The sequence below is a fragment of the Rhipicephalus microplus genome, unplaced genomic scaffold (genome assembly GCF_043290135.1).
Source record: "Rhipicephalus microplus isolate Deutch F79 unplaced genomic scaffold, USDA_Rmic scaffold_238, whole genome shotgun sequence".
Taxonomy (NCBI): domain Eukaryota; kingdom Metazoa; phylum Arthropoda; class Arachnida; order Ixodida; family Ixodidae; genus Rhipicephalus; species Rhipicephalus microplus.
In genome coordinates, this window is record NW_027464809.1 from 170,656 (window position 1) to 190,230 (window position 19,575).

The 19,575-nt window shown below is 50.0% G+C and overlaps 1 protein-coding gene across 1 annotated transcript; it reads right to left on the reverse strand.

Annotated features, from left to right (window-relative positions):
* Window positions 1–943: 943 nt before the first annotated feature.
* LOC119187761 (uncharacterized) lies at window positions 944–19,124 on the reverse strand. Its single transcript, XM_075885673.1, has 4 exons — window positions 18,971–19,124; window positions 18,547–18,820; window positions 10,977–11,285; window positions 944–1,140 (listed from the first exon to the last, which is right to left on the reverse strand). Exons 1-4 carry the CDS (start codon window positions 19,096–19,098, stop codon window positions 1,081–1,083), a joined length of 771 nt encoding a protein of 256 aa, XP_075741788.1. The 5' UTR covers window positions 19,099–19,124; the 3' UTR covers window positions 944–1,080.
* Window positions 19,125–19,575: the final 451 nt, after the last annotated feature.

Below are 19,575 nucleotides of genomic sequence, written 5' to 3' on the forward strand. Positions count from 1 at the left end.
CGGGCAATTTGTTCGAATAGAGTGCTAGAAATGTCCCTTTGTGTTACGGGTTTCCCTGAAGGAATAAAGTATACATTTAAGGGTTCGTTTTCCTTGTTAGACAATAATAATCAGATATAACAGACATCTAGGCGCATTTTAGTAGCGATCAACTCACGAGTACCCTTCTCGATGGTTTATCTTCGCCGGAAACAGCGATCTCTTACCTTACGACTATGTCTAGGTTGAAGTCTATTGTGATACCTTTCTTTGCGTCTCGCATATGTTTCGACTATAGCAACGGTTCAATACCGGGATCACTATGGAAGACAAGGCAAGGTCCTCAGGAGCTTGGAGCCGCTCGCTGGATTCCGTGCCGACTGGTTGTGCCCTCGCGATCTCCGACGTCAGCGTAGCTCTGACCTACTGGGCTGGCCCTACGTCATCTCCTGACGCCGATCTCCGACGACAACGCAGCTATGACCTACTGGACTTGCCCTACGCCATCTCCTGACGCCGACAAGAGCTCTCGCAAGTGGTGCCCCGTCCTTGGACTCCTGTCACCATGTTTCCATCTTTATTATCCCCTCGATATGTCATCGCTCACTCTCCAAGCGCATCTCTATCTCTCTCTCTACACCTTTATTCCGATTCTAATAATCCCTCCTCACCCCCATTCCTCGTGAACTACTGTTGAGGTGTCGCACCCTGATGCAGACAGTTACGGGGCTCACTTTTCTCTTCTTTTCCCTCTTATAGCCACATCTCTCAGGAGCTTCGCCCCTAGAGCTCGCTCGACTTACGTCTTCGTACATTGCCGCGTAGAAGCAGCTTCGGAAGATATCTAGGGAATCGGTGCTGTGGCCCTCGTGACGAAGGTCGACGTAGCTGAAAATGGTGGCCTTGGCCACTTCGACGCCGAACGTGCCCAGGCGCACCGGCGCGGGCGCGGACACGTGGTACACAGGTGGCGCTAGTACGGAAGGCTTGAGGGTGTAGTCTAGCCGGTCGGGATAGGTGAAGAATGCGTACAGTTGGTCCCGCAGCATCCACGTATGAATCTGCGTACCGATGGCGTCCGCGTCTGTCTGACGGAGGGCGTTAGCAGCGTCTCGCACGTTCCTCACGAAGCTCACCTCCATGTCCGGAAAACGGGAGAACCTGTGGCCAGCAATCGAAGCGCCGAAAACTTCAGAAACAGTGTGAAAGGTACGGAATTGCTTCTATTTTCTTGGCACGCTTTTTCCACTATGGTGGTTCGGTGCCTACAGAACCGGAAGTTTCTCGAAAGGATCGTACAGTGCAGACCGAATAACATGCTGCTCGTCATGCGTTTGTACCCCCCACCCCCTTCATGTAATACTCGGAAAAGGGCCTTTAAGGCTAATTAAATGATCATGATGATTAGGATGACGACGACAGTGTTTGAAGACTTCGGGAGCCTTCAATGCTTCAACAAAACGAAAACTGTTCATCGTTGTCAACACGAGGGATACTAAATATCACCTCTTGATGACGCCACCCATGACGGTGATCATGACATTACGGAAGATGAAAATTTCGTAGTTCACATGACATAACGTCACGTTATGACGTCGTAGTCTCGTCACATCACCGCTTTGTGAAAGTTGGGTCGATCATGTGAGCAGTGCAAGACGAGTTGAGGTGAGAAAGTTTTGCAGCTCCTCCAATTCTGAAAGCACTGACACGACGACGTCGTTGCAGGTGATCGCGTGAGATTAAATCATGTGAACTCCATACGATGGTCCCAGTTTGTGCTAATTCCTGAGGTAACACCAAATCAGGTGAGGTGCACATGTAGGTTTTAGTGGCATCGATACTGCGGGCACTGCAATTGCATATTAGGCACAGAGGGAGGTTGGGGAGGCGGGAATAAATCTGCTCCTTAAGCAGACCGCATAGCGCAGACCCGAACGTAGAACCAGAATAGTCCTAACTTACAACACACCTCCATTGTAGATAGTGCTGGAACGTACGTGCAATGTCTAGAACTGCAAAAATAAAAAAGAAAAGAGGAGCACTACAGGCTGCAGAAAAAAATGACGAAGTAGCACGCGAGACCTACACCGCAATTGTAGGCCCTTTGATAATGAAGGCTCCTTGTGCATGCCCCATCATTGTCTTGTTCTGTGTAAGGTTCTGCGCTGTGTATTATTCTTAAGCGAGCACCAATGAACACGGTCAAACCTTGTTCCTTTTAAGATCAATACATCCACAGGCGTGTGCACGTGGGGGGGGGGGGTGCAGAGCCAGCTCCATACATTGACATGATAAAAAGGGGGAACTGCGACGAACCATCACCACCTCCCCCCCCCCCCTCGTGAAGAGGAACCCCGCTCACGCTTATCAATGCATCCACTGAGAAGACGAAGACGACGGCTACTGCTTTCGAGTTGTCTCGCATAAATACAGAGGGGCTATGCGAGATCTTTCTAACCTGGCCTCGAGGTCATGCGCACTGGCAATGTTCATGATGCTGAAGACTACGTCCATCTCAAACCAAGGGTAGGTGGCCCTGTCGAGGCTCTGGTACACGGTGCGACGCACGGCCCTGGCGATGCGTGAAGCGTCGGCGCGCACCGGTTCTGTGTATACGCTCGCCACGAACGGCACGAACAGGGCCACTCCCATGGTCGCTAAGGTGAAGGACAGGCACGCGCGCTGGTGTTGCGCCGCGACATCCTCGCCGTAGCCGTGGTAGTTTGCGATCAGCTGTCGGTTGGCGAACCACGAGGTGAACTGGACACACAGCCAGCCGATGACGAGCTCTACGACGGTCTCCTTCTGCGCAATCAGCTGCAGCGCCACCAGGAAGTACTCCCGGTGGCTCGTCGAGATCGTGATCTGGATGTGTAGCACACGAAAGAAGGGTCTTTGGTGCCTCTAGGTGAGTTGACTGTTGGACAATCCGCATAATGTGTTTAGAATAACTGGTTAACGATTTACTGTAGTACTTGGTACTCTATTATGTGAGAGCACTAGTCTGTCTCGTTGGCCTAGTGCTTATAGCACTAGGCCCGTGAACTGTTAGATAAAGCCTCTCTAGCTGAAGCTGTTGCAGTAATGTGTGTTTAGAAAAAGTTCTTAACGATTTAGAGTAAGAGCTACTCTACTATGGAAGAACATAAAGCCGTGCCGTAGGCCTTGGTTATGTAAAAAACGCCCAACCATATCCATGAAATAAATGCTGATGATGGTGCGAAGCAGTATGCATCAGATTATGTATTATGGTCTTCTGTGTTGTTCTGGTTAACAGCCTTTTATTTTGATCTTGTTAAATTTGTGTTCTGTCATGTGATTTATGTGATAGGTGTGAATGTCGTTGTATTTGCGGTGTTTTATTTTGTATGTTCCCGTTAACAGCCTTTTGATAATTTTTTTGTTCTTCACAGATGTTCCGGTTGCTACGTTCGTTGTAGACAGCGGGCGGCGGTTTATGGACGGAGGGACATTGTGCGGAGTTAAGGTACTTCGCTCCTAAAAATTGGTCAGCTTCGCACAGCTGGTGCAAATTCGAGAAAACAGAGAACCCGGTGGCATCCTTTTCATTCCCTCCTCCTCACCCTAGCTTACCTATGCCCCTCCCACGCCACACTTCACTATGCAATGATACGCTGTGCCGCTTGTTCAGAGACGCCGAGTAAGACACGAGCATGGCTCATAGCAACAACAAGAAGACCCCCTTTATTCCCAACTGCCCCCCTGCTATATACCCCACATGAGGTGGCGCGCGCATGCCGACAGCGCCATCCATTAGAGGATTAACATAGCACTCAGCGTCCACTACATCTTCCCTCCCGGGATAGTTACATGTTCAACCTGCGCGGCGGTTTCACGGCACGGCCAGAACGCGTACGCTTAGGTTCATCACACTGAGGCGCACTTGCTTGCACAGGTAGCGTCTGCACTTCAGGCGAGGGAGGCATCTTCACAGGCGGCACAGGTGATGCGCACGAAGCACTTGAAGCACTTGGAGACAATGATTCCGACGCTGAGGTCGAGGCTGAGTCTCTTGGCGGATTTGATGACAAGGTTCCATGCGTCGGTGATGAAGCCATTGATGCTTGCTGTTGGACATTTTGGTCATCTACAAACGGCACCAGATGGCAACGGTTCCTCTGGACAACACCACTTTGAGTCTCGACCACATATGACCTTGGTCGCTGAGCTGGGCTGAGGACACGACCGCTGCAACCTAAATCCTTTATCCACACATCCTCCCCCATACTGAGAGAAATCAGAGGAGTAGTACTGTGACGGCTATTGTAGTCCTTCGCCTGTTTCAACTTCGCCGCAGTATCCTGTGCTTGAAATTCCTCGTGATTGGGTAAGGCCGGAAGAAGTCGTTCAGGCAGAACCGGAAGACGAGTTTGTAGTCTCCTTCCCATGAGTAACTGAGCTGGAGAGACGCCCGAAACTCCAGGTGTGTCTCGGTATGCGAGTAGAGCGAGGTACGGATCCGGGCTTTTCTTCAGCAAATCTTTCACGGTACGCACCATGCGCTCTACCTCTCCGTTACTCTGAGGGTATCGAGGGCTGCTGGTCTCGTGGCAGAATCGATACGCCGTTGCAAAGTCGGCGAACTCCTTGGACGAGAATTGAGGTCCATTGTCCGTCCGCACAACGTCTGGTATCCCAAAACGGGCAAAACAACTCTTGACCGCAGCAACAACCGCTTTTGCTGATGAAGTTCCCAGTGTGACTATTTCTGGAAATCGGGAGTAGTAGTCGACAATGAGGACGTAGTCGCGTCCTTCCAGGTGGAACAAGTCGATTCCCAGGCGTTGCCATGGTCGTTCCGGTGTTGGCGTTGGTGACAGTGGCTCAGAACGCAAGGTTCGCGTCTCAGCACACTTAGCACATTGAGCCACAAGGTCCTCAATATGCTGGCTGCAATGGGGCCACCAAACGCACTCGCGGGCGCGCACTTGACAGCGGCGGACACCTTGATGTCCTTCGTGCAGTAGTGCGAGAATGTCCTTGCGTTGGGCTGACGGGATGACAATGCGGCGATCCAGTAAGAGTAACCCATCGTACACACTCAGTCTTTCTCGCTCCTTCCAGTATGGTGCTAAATGGGTCGGAACTCTCTTCTTGGACGGCCAGCCTTTCTCACAATAAGTCATAATAGAAGAACACTCGCTATCTTGAGCTTGAAGACGACGGATCTCGTCTAGCTGATTTTCCAGTTGTAAAGGTAGCTCCTTGAGAACTTCCCCTATATAGACTTCCAAGCTGCTGACTGCTTTAGAAGTTGGCAAGTCGCAGGGTGCTCTTGATAGTGTGTCCGCTGTGGCTAGCAGTTTTCCAGGAACATACTTGACGGCGAACTGATAGCGCATCAGTTTTATTCGCATACGTTGAATTCGAGGTGGCAAGATGTCCAGATCTTTACTTGACAGGAGAGCTACAAGCGGAAGGTGATCGGATTCGACCTCAAAGCTTAGTCCACGTAGGTATTGATCGAACCTGGTGACAGCCCATGTGACAGCCAGAGACTCCTTTTCCGTTTGACTGTAGCGTCCTTCTGTAGTAGTGAGAGATCTGGAAGCATAGGCAACTGCTCGTCGAATTCCTGACGGTTGATCTTGGAGTAAAACGGCACCAAGGCCATGAGAGCTTGCGTCAGCCGATACTATAGTTGGGTAATGTTTGTTGTACATAGCCATACATGTGTCGGAGCTGAGCAAAGACTTTATCTTCTTGAACGCTTCCTCTTGGTTGTAACTCCAGCTCCACGCGTTATTCTTGTTGAGGAGTGCACGAATAGGTGCGGAGATCTCAGACAGTTTTGGAATGAATCGAGCCACATGGTTTACCATTCCAAGTAATCGGCGAACACCACTAACATCGATTGGTGGTGGGAGATCCATGATAGCCTTGACTTTGTCCGGGTCTGGACTAATTCCTTGCTGGCTGACGACAACTCCTAAGAACTTGACAGAAGAGACCCTGAACTGACACTTCTTTTCATTAAGAGTGACACCCGCTTGAGTCAACCGTGCCAAGACGTCAGCTAGACGCTGGTCGTGCTCTTGATGGTTCCTACCAAAGACGAGTATGTCGTCTATCATGTTGACGACTCCGGTGATGCCTTCGAGCAGTCTCGACATGAAGCGTTGGAAATACTCGGGTGCTGTCGCAATGCCAAAGGGAAGACGCTTGTAGCAATATCGGCCAAAAGGTGTGATGAATGTCGTCAGTTCTTCACTCTCACGAGTTAGTTTTATTTGGTGGAAGCTGGATCTTGCATCGAGCTTGGAAAAAATTTGTGCCCCACCAAGCTGACCTAAGATGTCTTCAACTGTCGGCAGAATGTAGCGTTCCCGCTGGATAACCTTGTTAAGCTTCGTCAAGTCGACACAGAGCCTGTACCCGCCCGACGACTTCGGCACGACGACGAGGCCTGAACACCATGCGGTAGGCGTGTCAACCTTGCGAATGACTCCTTGGGTTTCCATTTCATCCAATTCCTTCTTCACATGCTCTAGCAGAGGCAGAGGTATTCGTCGAGGAACACTTAATGAAAAGGGACGAGCATCTTGAGCGACGCGGATGTGGTATTCTTCCTGTACTTCGCCAAGCCCACGAAAAATTTTTGATTGAGATGACGGAATACCATCCACAGAGTCCAAAAACTGAACGATGCCCAAGTCTTCAATTGCTGGTAATCCCAGGAGGTGTGTCGTCTGGTTCTTGATAACATACAGTCTTTGCACAGACACTTTGTTACGCCACTGCAAGGTAGCAGTGAAAGATCCCAGAACGTGCAGCCTTTGATTTCCAGGACCGGATAGCTCGGCGTCCACTTTATCCAAAACAGTAGGTAATGCCGGAAAAGAAGGTGAAACCACCGTTATTTCGGCCCCTGAGTCTATCTTGAAGTGTGCGAGGTGACCATTCACGTGAATGTCGGCATATCGTGCCCGACGCGTACTGAGCGCGTGAAGTTCCACTGAGCCTAACAGCTCTTTCCGATGCTTGGCCCGGCAAACAGCAATAAAATGACCTTGCTTCTTGCAGAAATTGCATGTGGCTTTGCGAGCTGGGCATTCTTTTCGAGAGTGGTGACCACGGCCGCAGTAATCGCAAGTAGACTGAGTTGGCTGCACAGATTTGCTGCGACGCGATGAAGCGTTCTTCGCGCGTTGCGCCGCGTCCACGTTTAAGCTGTCAAAGGCCCCGTTCTCGCTGGGAGTTTCACGGGATAGACGCTCTTTTTCGGCTTCTTCATGAACACGCGCTTGGCACAACGCTTCCTCAGCTGTAAGTTTCGTACATCGGCACAACTGATCCGATAGCTTCTCATTCCGCAATCCAACGACAAACTTGTCTCGCACAAGGCGGTCTTCGATCTCGGCGTTGTTGTACCCACAACGCTTGACAAGATTCCTGAGCGCGGTGAAAAATTCATCAACCGGCTCCCCAAGTTGTTGCACTCGGCGGTGAAATCGGCGGCTCTCGTAAATCTCATTGATAGGGTGGACAAAATGCGAAGTGAGCTTAGCCTTGACTTCCGCAAACGGGCGGTTTTCCGGAGCAGACAGTCCTAGCGACGACAAGACGCTACGTGCTTGGGAACCCATGCAATATAAAAGAGTTCGCACCTGCACCTCGTCGGTGGCTGTGTTGATACCGGCCGCGAAGGCGTAATCTTCGTACCTCGTTATCCATGTTGTCCATTCCCCAGGGCTGGTGAAGTTGAAAGGCGACGGAGGCTGAAGTCCCGGTGTACCGACGTGAATGAAGTTGAGCTGAGAAGGTCCGGCGTCTGTCTCCTCCATAACTCCGCGTTAGACGCCCACTTCTGACACCATGTTCAGAGACGCCGAGTAAGACACGAGCATGGCTCATAGCAACAACAAGAAGACCCCCTTTATTCCCAACTGCCCCCCTGCTATATACCCCACATGAGGTGGCGCGCGCATGCCGACAGCGCCATCCATTAGAGGATTAACATAGCACTCAGCGTCCACTACACCGCTCACTTCCTTCTTCCTCACTATCACATCAGTCCTCCTCATGCTCGGTTTTCATCAGCATTCTCGCGCAATACTATAGAAAGCTATGCTGTGATTTCTCTCTATCTCTCTCTCTTTGTTTCTTCCTATCTCTTCCGCTGTCACAGCTAGGTTACGCTATTTTGTGTACGATACGCGCGCAGAAACGAACTGTCTATCAACTCCGGGATAAAATGAGCAGCAGGCTACACTCCGGGGAAGCTGCCGAAAGAAATGTCGCGTTAAAATCTTGAAAGGTGAACGGCTGAGCGTCTACACGAATATTCAAGTATAGCGAATCATGAAAATAAGTGTACGTAGCATCAAAACGAAGTCTGCGTTCATCGTTAGCTCAAATAAACAACGTATGCTGCGCCGGTGAATGGTTATAAAGTATATTGTTTTCAGTTGCTCATGTCGCGTAGAAGCCACGACATTGTGTGCAACTAGTGGACTGGACCTCCCTATAGGGAGGTCAGCCAAGGGGCTACCGGACATCTAGGAGCACAGCCACGTTTGCTTATAGCGTTTTAGATAAGTTGTACCTGTAAATCCATCGGGCTGTGCACGCCTATATGCATGCGTGTTGGATGTTGATGATTGATTGATATGTGGGGTTTAACGTCCCAAAACCACTATATGGTTATGAGAGACGCCGTAGTGGAGAGCTCCGGAAATTTTGACCACCTTGGGTTCTTTAACGTGCACCCTAATCTGAGCACACGGGCCTACAACATTTCCGCCTCCATCGGAAATGCAGCCGCCGCAGCCGGGATTTGAACCCGCGACCTGCGGGTCAGCAGCCGAGTACCTTAGCCACTAGACCACCACGGCGGGGCCATGCGTGTTGGATGTGCACAGGATGTTATCGGAAGGTGTCATTGTGGTGTGCAAGGTAATCATATGCACACAATGTTATGTGGGATCACATTTTAATTGCAGCATATCTGAATAGCAAAACCACAAACGTATCACTTCTTCCGAGTAGGTGATAAGTGTAACCATATAATCGCTATAACGGTAGTAAAGTTTCTTATATGACAACTCCTACTTTCGCTCGCTTCATAGCTATTGAATACTAGATGAGAAGTAGCTCTTTGCCTCACGTGTGTAACGCCGCACGTACGTGCGTCCGTACGAACGTACCGCAATCCGTTCCCCTCACCGCAGAGGTTGTAGCGGTACCAAGCATAGGTCCCGCCACAGCTGCGTGTTAACGCAACGCCGACTAAATTTCAAGGCCGAAAGGATGCCGCACTGACGTCAGAGGGTGGGGGCCCAGTTACGCCGCGAACGCGGCGGAAAGCCTGTGTTTCGTTTACGTTTTAGGAGAACCAACGCTCCCGCTCTCACAGCTGCTGCGGCTAGATTGGGCCGAATAAAAGATGTGGAAAAAAGTCTTACTTAGCATGCTCAGTTGGGCAACTGGGCCCCCAACCTCTGACGTCACTGCGGCAGCCTTTCGGCCTTGAAATCTAGTCGGCGTTGGTTAACGTCACGCTCCCCTCGCAGGTGCGCCGTGACATCACTCTCTCCCTCACCCGCACCACGCTCGCCGCAGCACCCGAAGCTGCAGCTAACTGCCGGCTCCTCCGTCCGCAACACCCTTCTATCTCGCTTCGCCCTCTCCACCTCTTTCAAAGCTCGACCGAACGTCGAATAAAAAAAAACTCTTTCGGTTCATTTATCTGCGATGAAACGTACACGAAACCCAACCCGCCTCCCGTGTCCTTGCGTTTTGAAGAAATGCTTACCAAGTAAAGACCAAACCTCATAAACACGAAAATTCATGCGACAGCGACGAGCGACGCGACGAGATTGCCTTCGCGCGAACTGTCGCTAGCGCAGGCAAACATCATTCACGCGACGGGCTCGGCTAGGGAACTCCACTGTTGCTTGCATAAGGCCGTCTACTCGTACCAAGAAAACCGCGTAGTGAGTGGTATGCTATTTAAAAATAAGATATATTGCAGCGTAATGAAACGAAAAGTGTTTATTATTGCCTTGCAGCACTTTTTTATGTGCACGTGCATAAACATTACGTTATGTTTTCGTTGTGCACGTGTGACTCGGGCAGAGAGGTGAGTGAGAGGAGGTGGCGATTTCGCGGCACATGACGAGAACCGGCAGTACGTCATTCATGTACATCCTGTTCCGGTGCTTTGAGCACAGCACTTCCGGGCGATGGGCGACGGTTTGCAAATCTGGTGAACCGAACGATAGCGCGAAAACTATCACGCGACACGTCGCGTGAACGCCCTGTTTCATCGCTCATAGCATCGCTCGTCGCTGTCGCGTGCATTTTCGCGTTTGTGAGGTTTGAGCTCAAACGCTACACCGTGTTTTGCTTCAAACCATTCTTCTAGCACCCGTGTCGACGCCCTTTTCAGCCGGGTGAACGCCGTGCGCACCGCTGCTCCTTCGCATTCAATAGAACCCTTGTAAAAACGACAGCAAACACTGGGCGGCGGGGTCCATGGTAAAGGAAGAAACTACCACGAAAGCGTGCATCCAGCGGGCTCCGTTCTTTCATATTCCGCCTTTGTTATGGCAGCGGCGTCCCACGCAATTATACGCTGAAGTTGTAGCTGCGGTCGCAGGAACGCTCTGTCCTCGACTTGATTTGGTAAAACTCAACTAGCCTGTCTGCATATAGAGGCAGAAGGCAAAACATATCACTTTCTCACCCCGTCGTGGGGAAAACAGTCGCATGGAACGTCGCTTGCATAACGAAGGCGGAATAAAAAAGAACGTAGCCCAGCGGACGCACGCTTTTTGTGGTCGTTTCTTCCTTTACCACGGACGCCACCGCCCAGTGTTGCCGTCGTTTTTGCAAGGGTTCTATCAGGGTTCCCATTGGGGAGTTCGTCCATGCATTTTTTTTTGGGTGACAAGCGCTCACTGCAGGTTAGTTGTAAGTATCAATATTTCTCTCAAACGTGCAGCGCGCCTCTCAGTGTAAACATGTCCCCGCACCTCTTCGCTTCCGGTGAGGTCGTAGTGCCTCGCGATGGTAGTGGTCCACCGTTCCCACGTTCCGGATGTGTCGTAGGGGCTTCTTTCGAACACGTACGCTCGGCGCGGCATGCTGTACATCTGGAGAAGCGGTTCCAAGACCTCGGCCTCGAACCCAAGCATATCTTCGAAGGTGACGCCGTCTGTTACGCCGGCCCCGTAGTGCGTGTACAGCGTCTCGAAGTACTGTCGGTGGGCCGGCGACCCCGGCACGAGCCTTAAAACCGTCATCTTGAACAGGTCGAGGCCTCGAGTAGGTTTCACAACGATCTGCAAGATTAGAGAGGAAATGGATGCTTGGCCGACGAGGTACGATGGACTAGAAATAAGAACAGCCCAAAATACAAAGCACTAGTATAGGCACCCGGAAATGCAGTTTACGAGATCTGATTGTAGCGCCAAAACACACAGCCTAGCGAGTAGACGCAGCAAAACCAAACTTCCACGTGCATATCATTTTCTTTTTTAGTTGTGAGCAAGGTGGCCACGGCTGATTAGGCGCCCAGGAAGCGTTCTTTTAAAACGTGCCAAACAGGGCACTGACACTTCAGCGTGTCACTGTGTTCAGTGAGCGTTCCATTCTCTTAGTATCCCTGGTGGTCGGTACCAACAATGCTGAGGCAGTCCAAAGAGCTTCGTCGCGCCCTTTGGTCCACTGTCGGGTGCCTATAAGAAAGCTCGATTGATTTGTGGGGTTTAACGTCTTAAAACCACCATTTGATTATGAGAGACGCCGTAGTGGATGGCTCCCGAAATTTTGACCATCTGGGGTTCTTTAACGTGCACGCAAATCTGAGCACACGGGCCTACAACGTTTCCGCCTCCATCGGAAATGCAGCCGCCGCAGCCGGTATTTGAACCCGCGACCTGCGGGTCAGCAGCCGAGTACCTTAGCCACTAGACCACCGCGGCAGGGTGCCTATAAGAAAGCTCACGAAGTCGCTTATGCATTCACATGAAGGGCAGGTTTGACCATATTGACCTGACGAGCGCAGTGCACACACATGGCGTTCATTACCACGCCTGCAAAATTTTCCAAACCTACGCGCCGCGTAAATAGATCAAATTTCAAGTTTAACGCTGCTTGGCCTCCTCGTGGACGCGCACCCCAATACGAAGAGGAGACGTACAGGACGGGATGCAGGTCCGTCCTCTATGTAGATGTATCTTATCTGAAGTCGCCAACCGTAGCCGTAACACCTCGATGATTATTTGGCACACGCGCAGTTTTTTTTTAATTTGTTGCTCGAATAATTGACTAAAGCTTGAGAGCAATGATAAAGCACACAGACGAAACATGTGCGCTTTTTTTTAAATTTTTACTGCGAATCGCAGCGAGCCCATTCTGCGTCCGCTTCGAATGCGTTCATATTCAGGCGCTTTGCGCATCGTAAAGAGGCAACCCCTTGCAATGAAACTACGTTTTCTACCGCGTTCCAGCACCCGTCAGGCTCATCTATCTTCCCACGTTTATCTAAATGTTCAAGCATGCCGCCCTGGCTGATAGTACCACAAGTCTTGCGTCCATACAAATGTCGCACTTCGCATGTTCTGATTGAAAGGCAAGTGATCGGCGAAGACACAGTCGGCTCAAGTTTTATATAAATAATGCGCGACGCTGGGAACGCCGCCTCAATAAGCTTCACGCCACAGCACCACTCGCGTCTCGGGGGTGCAGGCTGGTTCGGGCACAGTATACCTTGTTTGAACATGGCGCGTCCATGCGTATGAAGGCCAAACCTCATAAGCGCGAAAATGCACGCGACAGCGACAAGCGACGCGACGTAGATCGGCTTCGCGCGATCAGTCGCTAGCGCAGGCAAACCTCATTCACGCGACGGCTTCGGCGAGCGAATTCCACTGTTGCTGGCATGAGGCCGTCTACTCGCACCAAGAAAACCGCGTAGCGAGCGGTATGCAATTTAAAAATAAGATATATTGTTGTGTAATGAAACGGAAAGTGTTTATTATTGGCTTGCAGCACTTTTTATATGCACATGCATAATAAACATTGCGTTATTTCTTGTTGCACATACGTGACTCGGGCAGGGTCACGTGCACCTATGTAGTCTTTGTCTTTTCCGGTATTTCGCTATTGGCTGCTTGAGCCCAGCACTTCCGGGCGATGAGCGACGATTTCCAAATCTGGAGAACCGAGCGATCGCGCGAAAACGAGCACGCGACACGTCGCGCGAACGCCCTGTTTCGTCGCTCGCGTGCATTTTCGCGCTTATGAGGTTTGGCCCTGAGCCATACGATTCTCCCGCTCGAGTGCCGAAAAGAGCAGGGGAGGGGTTTGGCTTGCGAAGACTACACGGGAAAAACAGACAGCAAGGGCTTCAAGCGTGCCACTTCACATCATGCATGGTTTCGCGGCGCTTCAGATCACTGGCTTTCCCAGCTTCTAATGAAACAGTTGGAAATATTATTGTGGCAGTCTACCTGGTCCGCCGAACCTTCCGTCCGCCCAGCGATAAGCTGGACAGGACGCAGGCGAACTGCAGATGTGCACGTACCCTAAACTCTCACTGTGTAGCAGACTACCCGAATGCACATCCTACATATATATGGAAGGTCCGGCGTATTGACGTTGCCACATTAACCCACAAGCTCTGGCAACGGCATCAAAAACTCGGAAGGTGTTTACTCCGGAACCCTTCCACAGCGATGGGCCGCTGCCTTGCGCAGCCCCGACGACCAGCCTAGAGCCTTCCAGCAGGCACTAAGCAGGTCCATTTCCGATGGAGGCGGAAATGTTGTAGGCCCGTGTACTCAGATTTGGGTGCACGTTAAAGAACCCCAGGTGGTCAAAATTTCCGGAGTCCTCCACTACGGCGTCTCTCATAATCAAATGGTGATTTTGGGACGTTAAACCCCACAAATCAATCAATCAACTAAGCAGGTCCTTTAAGTTTATCTTGCTAGGAAGCGCAGCACTATTACAAAGAACACACAACACAAGCGCTTAACTTCAACTAAACCTTTATTACAAACGTCAGGGTTTATAAAGGGGATGAAAAGAGAAAAAGAATAACAAAATGAAGAAAAAATAAATAAAAATGGTAGACAACAAAAAGCACACGTGCCAGTCCAGTACATTACTATCCGTTATTGTCTATCACCCCATCCAAACAACACAGTTCTTTCCGCGTGAGCGAGATAGAGGGTGCACTAACACAATCAAAATCATCGCGTGTCATTTCAGCCACTTCTACTATAAACGGGTTAACAAATCTCTGTCCCGATACAGCACGCACGTGTTATCGAAATAAGGCACACAACCGCACTCCTTACAGTGGATCGCCAAGTGACCATCAGTACCCTTCTGCACTTTATTGTGGTGCTCTTTTAGCCTTTCATTAATGCATCTTTCGGTTGTTCACACATAAACAAGACCACATGACAAGGGCACTCTGTAAACAACGGACCGTGTACACTCAACATATTTATTGCGATGCTTAATTTGGCAACCTTTCTTCTCTTTTGAAACAGGACAAGTTTGGCGACATATACTGGACAGTTTTTCAGGAACAGACATAACCACTCGCACGCCCACCTTATTACCAATCTTTTTAAGATTGTGTGCCACACTATGGATATAGGGGACAACAGCCGTTTTACGCTGCTGCAGGGAAGTGTTAATACGCTGCCTATTTTGTTTCTTTAGGTCCCTATGTAGCGATTCTGCGACGCTTATAACCATTCGTTGCGGGTAGCCTGCTGCCTTCTGCCTGCTGCGTTGCGGGTAGCCTGCTGCCTATGGATCAAGTTGAAGAGTTGTGCCTTTAAGTTCGCTCACCACCAATGACACCGACACCGGAATGTCTGCGAAACGAGCTCTGTAACGCTATCGCGTTAAATATATTATGTGCTACGTGACACCAGCTGCCAATACAAGAATGATCGTCCCTAGACGTCTTCGCGGCGAGCAGCGCCAGCTAATTACCATAGGTAGAAGCGCACAGATATACACGATAAAATTAACAGAAGACGACCTGTGCCTGCTGGAAGGCATGGTCTTCCAGCAGACACCGAGTCTTCGCGTGCAAGGTCTCGATTTTTCCACGTGGGATATACCTAACCCCCGGTAGGCTAAAGTTTTGCCAGACTGTCAATAAAGCTGTTAGCAGCCGAGACAATCCTCTTTATAATGGGCAACAACTTCCAGTGACTGATGAATTATTTATTATGTCACGTGGTGAGTGGAACTTTAAGCAACTCGCAGGTGAAAGATGCCGTCTTCATTCATCGATGTATCTCGAGTTACTCTATATGCTACCTTAAGGTATCATATAGAGGGGGCAGATATGTCGACTGGCCCTGCCCCCTTTCGAAAACTTTTGAAGGGGAAGACACTACGAATCTCCGCAAGGTGCAGACGGGAGTCTTTTAAATGTATCGGGACTCAGCAACATATATCATACGTTGTATCGTGACGCTTACCCGTGGTGCGACGGTTCGTCAACTTTATGCCCCATATATTTGGAGTGTGAGTGACCGAGAGCAAGATAATCTGAACTCTCTTCTTTTAGACAACAATATTGTAGGAAGTTCGAAGCAGTGGGAGGCGCAACTGGCCAGCTCGGACCCTGAGGTGCAATTAGCACTTGTGAGTCACGTTAGGCGAGCGGCGCAAGCTAGCGGAGCCCTGGACTTGGGGCCCCAACCTCCATGCATGCTCTGAGCACAATTTGTGCCCCTTCCCTCAAAATAAAGTTTTGTTATTCTTCTTCTCCATTTAACGTAAAACTGCCTCCGAGCATGACCTCCAAGATTGGAGTCAGTTCATCTGGCTTTGCACTGGCTCCGTGATCAGACAACTTTTTGAAAGCCACGACGCTATGTAATGAGTCTAATGACACCCATTATGTCTTGTCACGTACGTCATAATGACGGCATGACAATGTCACAAATTTCGGCTACTTTTGATGCCGCCGTGGCATCAATGGTGACGTCAAACTTGGGATGATTTATTCAACAATATCTTGCAACACTCGTTCTTGACATTGCGGGAGGCGAGACACCGATGGTTGAATTTCGCATTTGAGGAGGCATAAAGGCATATCTCCCTAAAAAGAACACAGATAGCATCACTCATGCACTTACAAACGTCAACGGTGTCACACGTATCATTCTTGTAGAAGTACTCTGGCTTTTGCGCTGTCTGTGTTTAAAGCTAGAGCGAAAAAAAAACCATTACTCTTATCTCGCATGGTCATTCCACAGCCGCTACATAACATCCGCCGCGTCCCGATGACTTTCAACCGCCGGGGTGCAAAGGAAGGCGCGTTCGTTCGGCTTTGGTAAAACAACAAGAGCCGCATGGATCAAGCGCGAGGTTGAAAAATTGGAGAACGCTCCTGGCTCTCGGCCAGCTTGGACACCGTGGTGTCCGAGCCAGGAGCGTTAATTCTCCTGTCTCTTCGTATGGTGGCTGTGCACAGGCACCATACCACAGCCGAAGTTCTTGCTCTTTCGTCTCTGCCACACATGCATGGCCACTGCGCTTCTCTTGATCTAAGTTACGTCACGCTATCCGCTGAATAGATGTGTCACAGCTGCCTTCGATAGGGGCCTAGCCGCTGCGATAACGGCGTGCCGAGGAGTCAAGCCTTCTGCGCTTTCCGTCGTGGACACGCAGGCCAAATTGATCAACTGTACCTCGATTCGGGTGATGCATCCCGAGGAGGCCAACCAAGTTGTCTATGAACTCACGACGCAAACGCCACCATCAGGTTATTTAGGAGAGGTCGAGTAGCCCGGCAGATTGGTGAAATTCATGGAGGTGGCAAAAACAGTGACAGCTCCACCACGGCCACTGTTTACTTCTGCTACTTTGCGAAATAAATAATTTGTCGGAAGTCAGCGCTGTGCAAGGGTCACACCATGGTGCCTTGTTTAAGATGGTGCACCAACGTATAGACTTTCACGTTCTTTCAAGTAGGTCGGTTATAGATCGTGTTGGCTTTAAACGGATTGTTCTCTACCAAACAACGAGAGAGGAAAAGTTGTGCGTAAAGTTTTTATTGCGTGCTACAGCTCCAAACATTTCATTTTCTTGGCGCAACCTTAGTCCTTCTGAGCACCGTCTGAAACACGCACAGAATCACACAAACAGGCACGCGCACATACACGCACACGTAAATGCGCGCGCGCGAATGGGAATGGTACGACGGAGGTGTTGTACCACTGTCGAACTGTACCAATAAAAAAAATTGATCATCAAATCCTAATTATAATAACATCATGGTTTTAACGAGCGGGAACAAGGATACGATTAGGATGCATGCCGCAGTATAGGGCTCCCTTCTATTGAACCACCGGATATCGAGCGTACACTGACAGCCCACACTCTATGGGTCTCTAGCATTCCATTTTAATCGAAGTACGATCGAATTCGTGGTTGGGATGTAACCCATGACTTTAGGGTCAGAAGCCGAGCATCGTAGTTAATGTAACATTGCATGGAGGCGGTCGATTTGAGTGTTGGGGTACACAGTACGCAGGGCAACGTATTCATCTTGTCATTATCCTCGCATTCATATCCGCAGTGTTTTTAACCCACGAAGTGTTGACATTCTGTTTCAGCAACACTCACTGGCCAAACACATGGGTGCGCTCTACTGTTACATAGTGCACGTACCTTCCAATCTAAGACCTGTGACCCTGGAGGAGTGCATGGCTGACGGAGTTCTTCGCCATAAATCATGAAGACACTATTTGAACATTTGAAACTTCTAAAGCTTGTGTGATGACTAGGCCTTGCTTCTTTTTGAAGACGCGGTCTGGTGTTGGTTTATTACACAGAGAAATCTGCTGCTGGATCACAACAGCAACCGGTCTTGATGGCCAAGTTGTTCCCATGGAACTTTTAACGATCGCATGGAAGTTGCACCATAACCCTATTCATGACAGTCGAGTATTATACCATAAAGCTACGTCAGTGTTTGAAAATATTTCACAAAACTATTTTATACAGGCGTCATATCGGGCAAGAAATCGAGCTAACACGTGTAATTTAGCATGATAAAAGAGTGAAATAACAAGCAGGCGTAACGAAATGTGAGCTGCTCAATGAGTAGGCCATTGAGTGCTTCCAGTTCATTACGAAGGGCACAGCCATAACTCATCGTCATCTGGCACAACACAAAAATTATATATTATTTGCCTCGTAAAAGTCTACGACAGGCTCTAAGGACTATTCTACGGAAGTGCTTTAGTGCCGCCATGCTGGGCTGTTGGCATTTGTGTTTGGCATCTTTAACAAATAATTGAACAGTGTTACGGCAGACGCATACACATGAAAACAGCTTGGTCGGCGCATACGTTGTTTCATGACCTTATTTATTCACACCGCAATACAACAAAGAAAACATCACTTCACAGCCCAAGATGGCGGCACCAATGTGCCATAGGTCAAATACAGCCGGTGGAAATGCTGCTTTCCCAGCTTTCGCTGCGGCTATGCGGCGCGTTTTATAACAAAGTCGTTCCGTCTCACTCTTTCTCATTGATAACAGCCTCCACTTACCTCAAACGAATAATCGCCGACTTTCTCGGCTTCAAACTCGAAGAAGCACGGCCAGCCCCACTTGTCGTTCAGCTCAAGCATAGTGCTCACGACGTCCACCGAGGCGGCGTCGCGATTGGCCGGGTGTTGCGGCCAGTGTAGGTTGACCTCGCGCAGGTGGCCGCGGATGCGAGGCACATAGTCCGTGTCTTGGGTCAAGACGTCGTCGCAGGTCTTGAAGAGACGCGCCGCCTTTTGCGCTACAGTCTGGCTTTCGGCCGGGATCTCCTCGTTCCTGCCAAAAAGTATGCCACGGTAAACCGCAAAAGTTCGCGAACCACGCGAGCACGTGCCAAACTATGGGAAGCCTTCATGTGCGCGCCGCCATGATACTTGATGCAGCGACACCACGGGGTAGACAGCCTGGCTGTAGAAGGACCCATACCTGGCGGTTTCGATGACGGTAGCGAGAAAGCGGTCGTTGATACGATTGCGCACCGACGTCCGGTTGCTCGCTGCCCCGCCACACACGAAGCGGTAAAAGTCTTGACACGGACTCACCGACCAGTCCATGGATTCGCCAAGCAGCTGCACGAGAACAGAATGTCAGTCCTAAGCGATGCGTACGGGTGGAATGTTTTTGACACGACTCATCGATATCACCGCAATGCACGAGTGTTTGTTTCAATTTCACACACACCCACAACAATGTAAGCAATGCTCGGCGCAGACCAAGTTACAAATGCTTCGCGATTGTAGTAGACCAGTTTGTTGAGTGCAGGACGCGAACAATCCAGCTTATTCCAGCGCTTTCGCGACCACCAGCAATAAGGCTGGAAAGTCTAATGCGCCATGTAAAAAAGAAGGCGCGTCTCAACGATGATAAGTTTGATCGACGGCCGATGCTCTGATTGCCGATATCAGTGCACAGCGTGGATTGCTTGCTGTAGTTTACCCTTCCGTTTACGGGCCCCAAGTACAGCCAAGTAAAGCGTTTCGTCACTGCTGCCTTCGTCAATGCCACGATCCCGTAACAATATGCAGGCACAC

Coding starts and splice junctions, on each gene's coding strand:
- LOC119187761 (XM_075885673.1), bottom strand. CDS start 19,098: ATGGACTGGTCGGTGAGTCCGTGTCAAGACTTTTACCGCTTCGTGTGT. Junction 11,286..18,546: donor TCGGCGATTATTCGTTTGAG/GTAAGTGGAGGC, acceptor CTAATCTTGCAG/ATCGTTGTGAAACCTACTCG. Junction 1,141..10,976: donor ACCTCACCGGAAGCGAAGAG/GTGCGGGGACAT, acceptor TGCTGGCCACAG/GTTCTCCCGTTTTCCGGACA.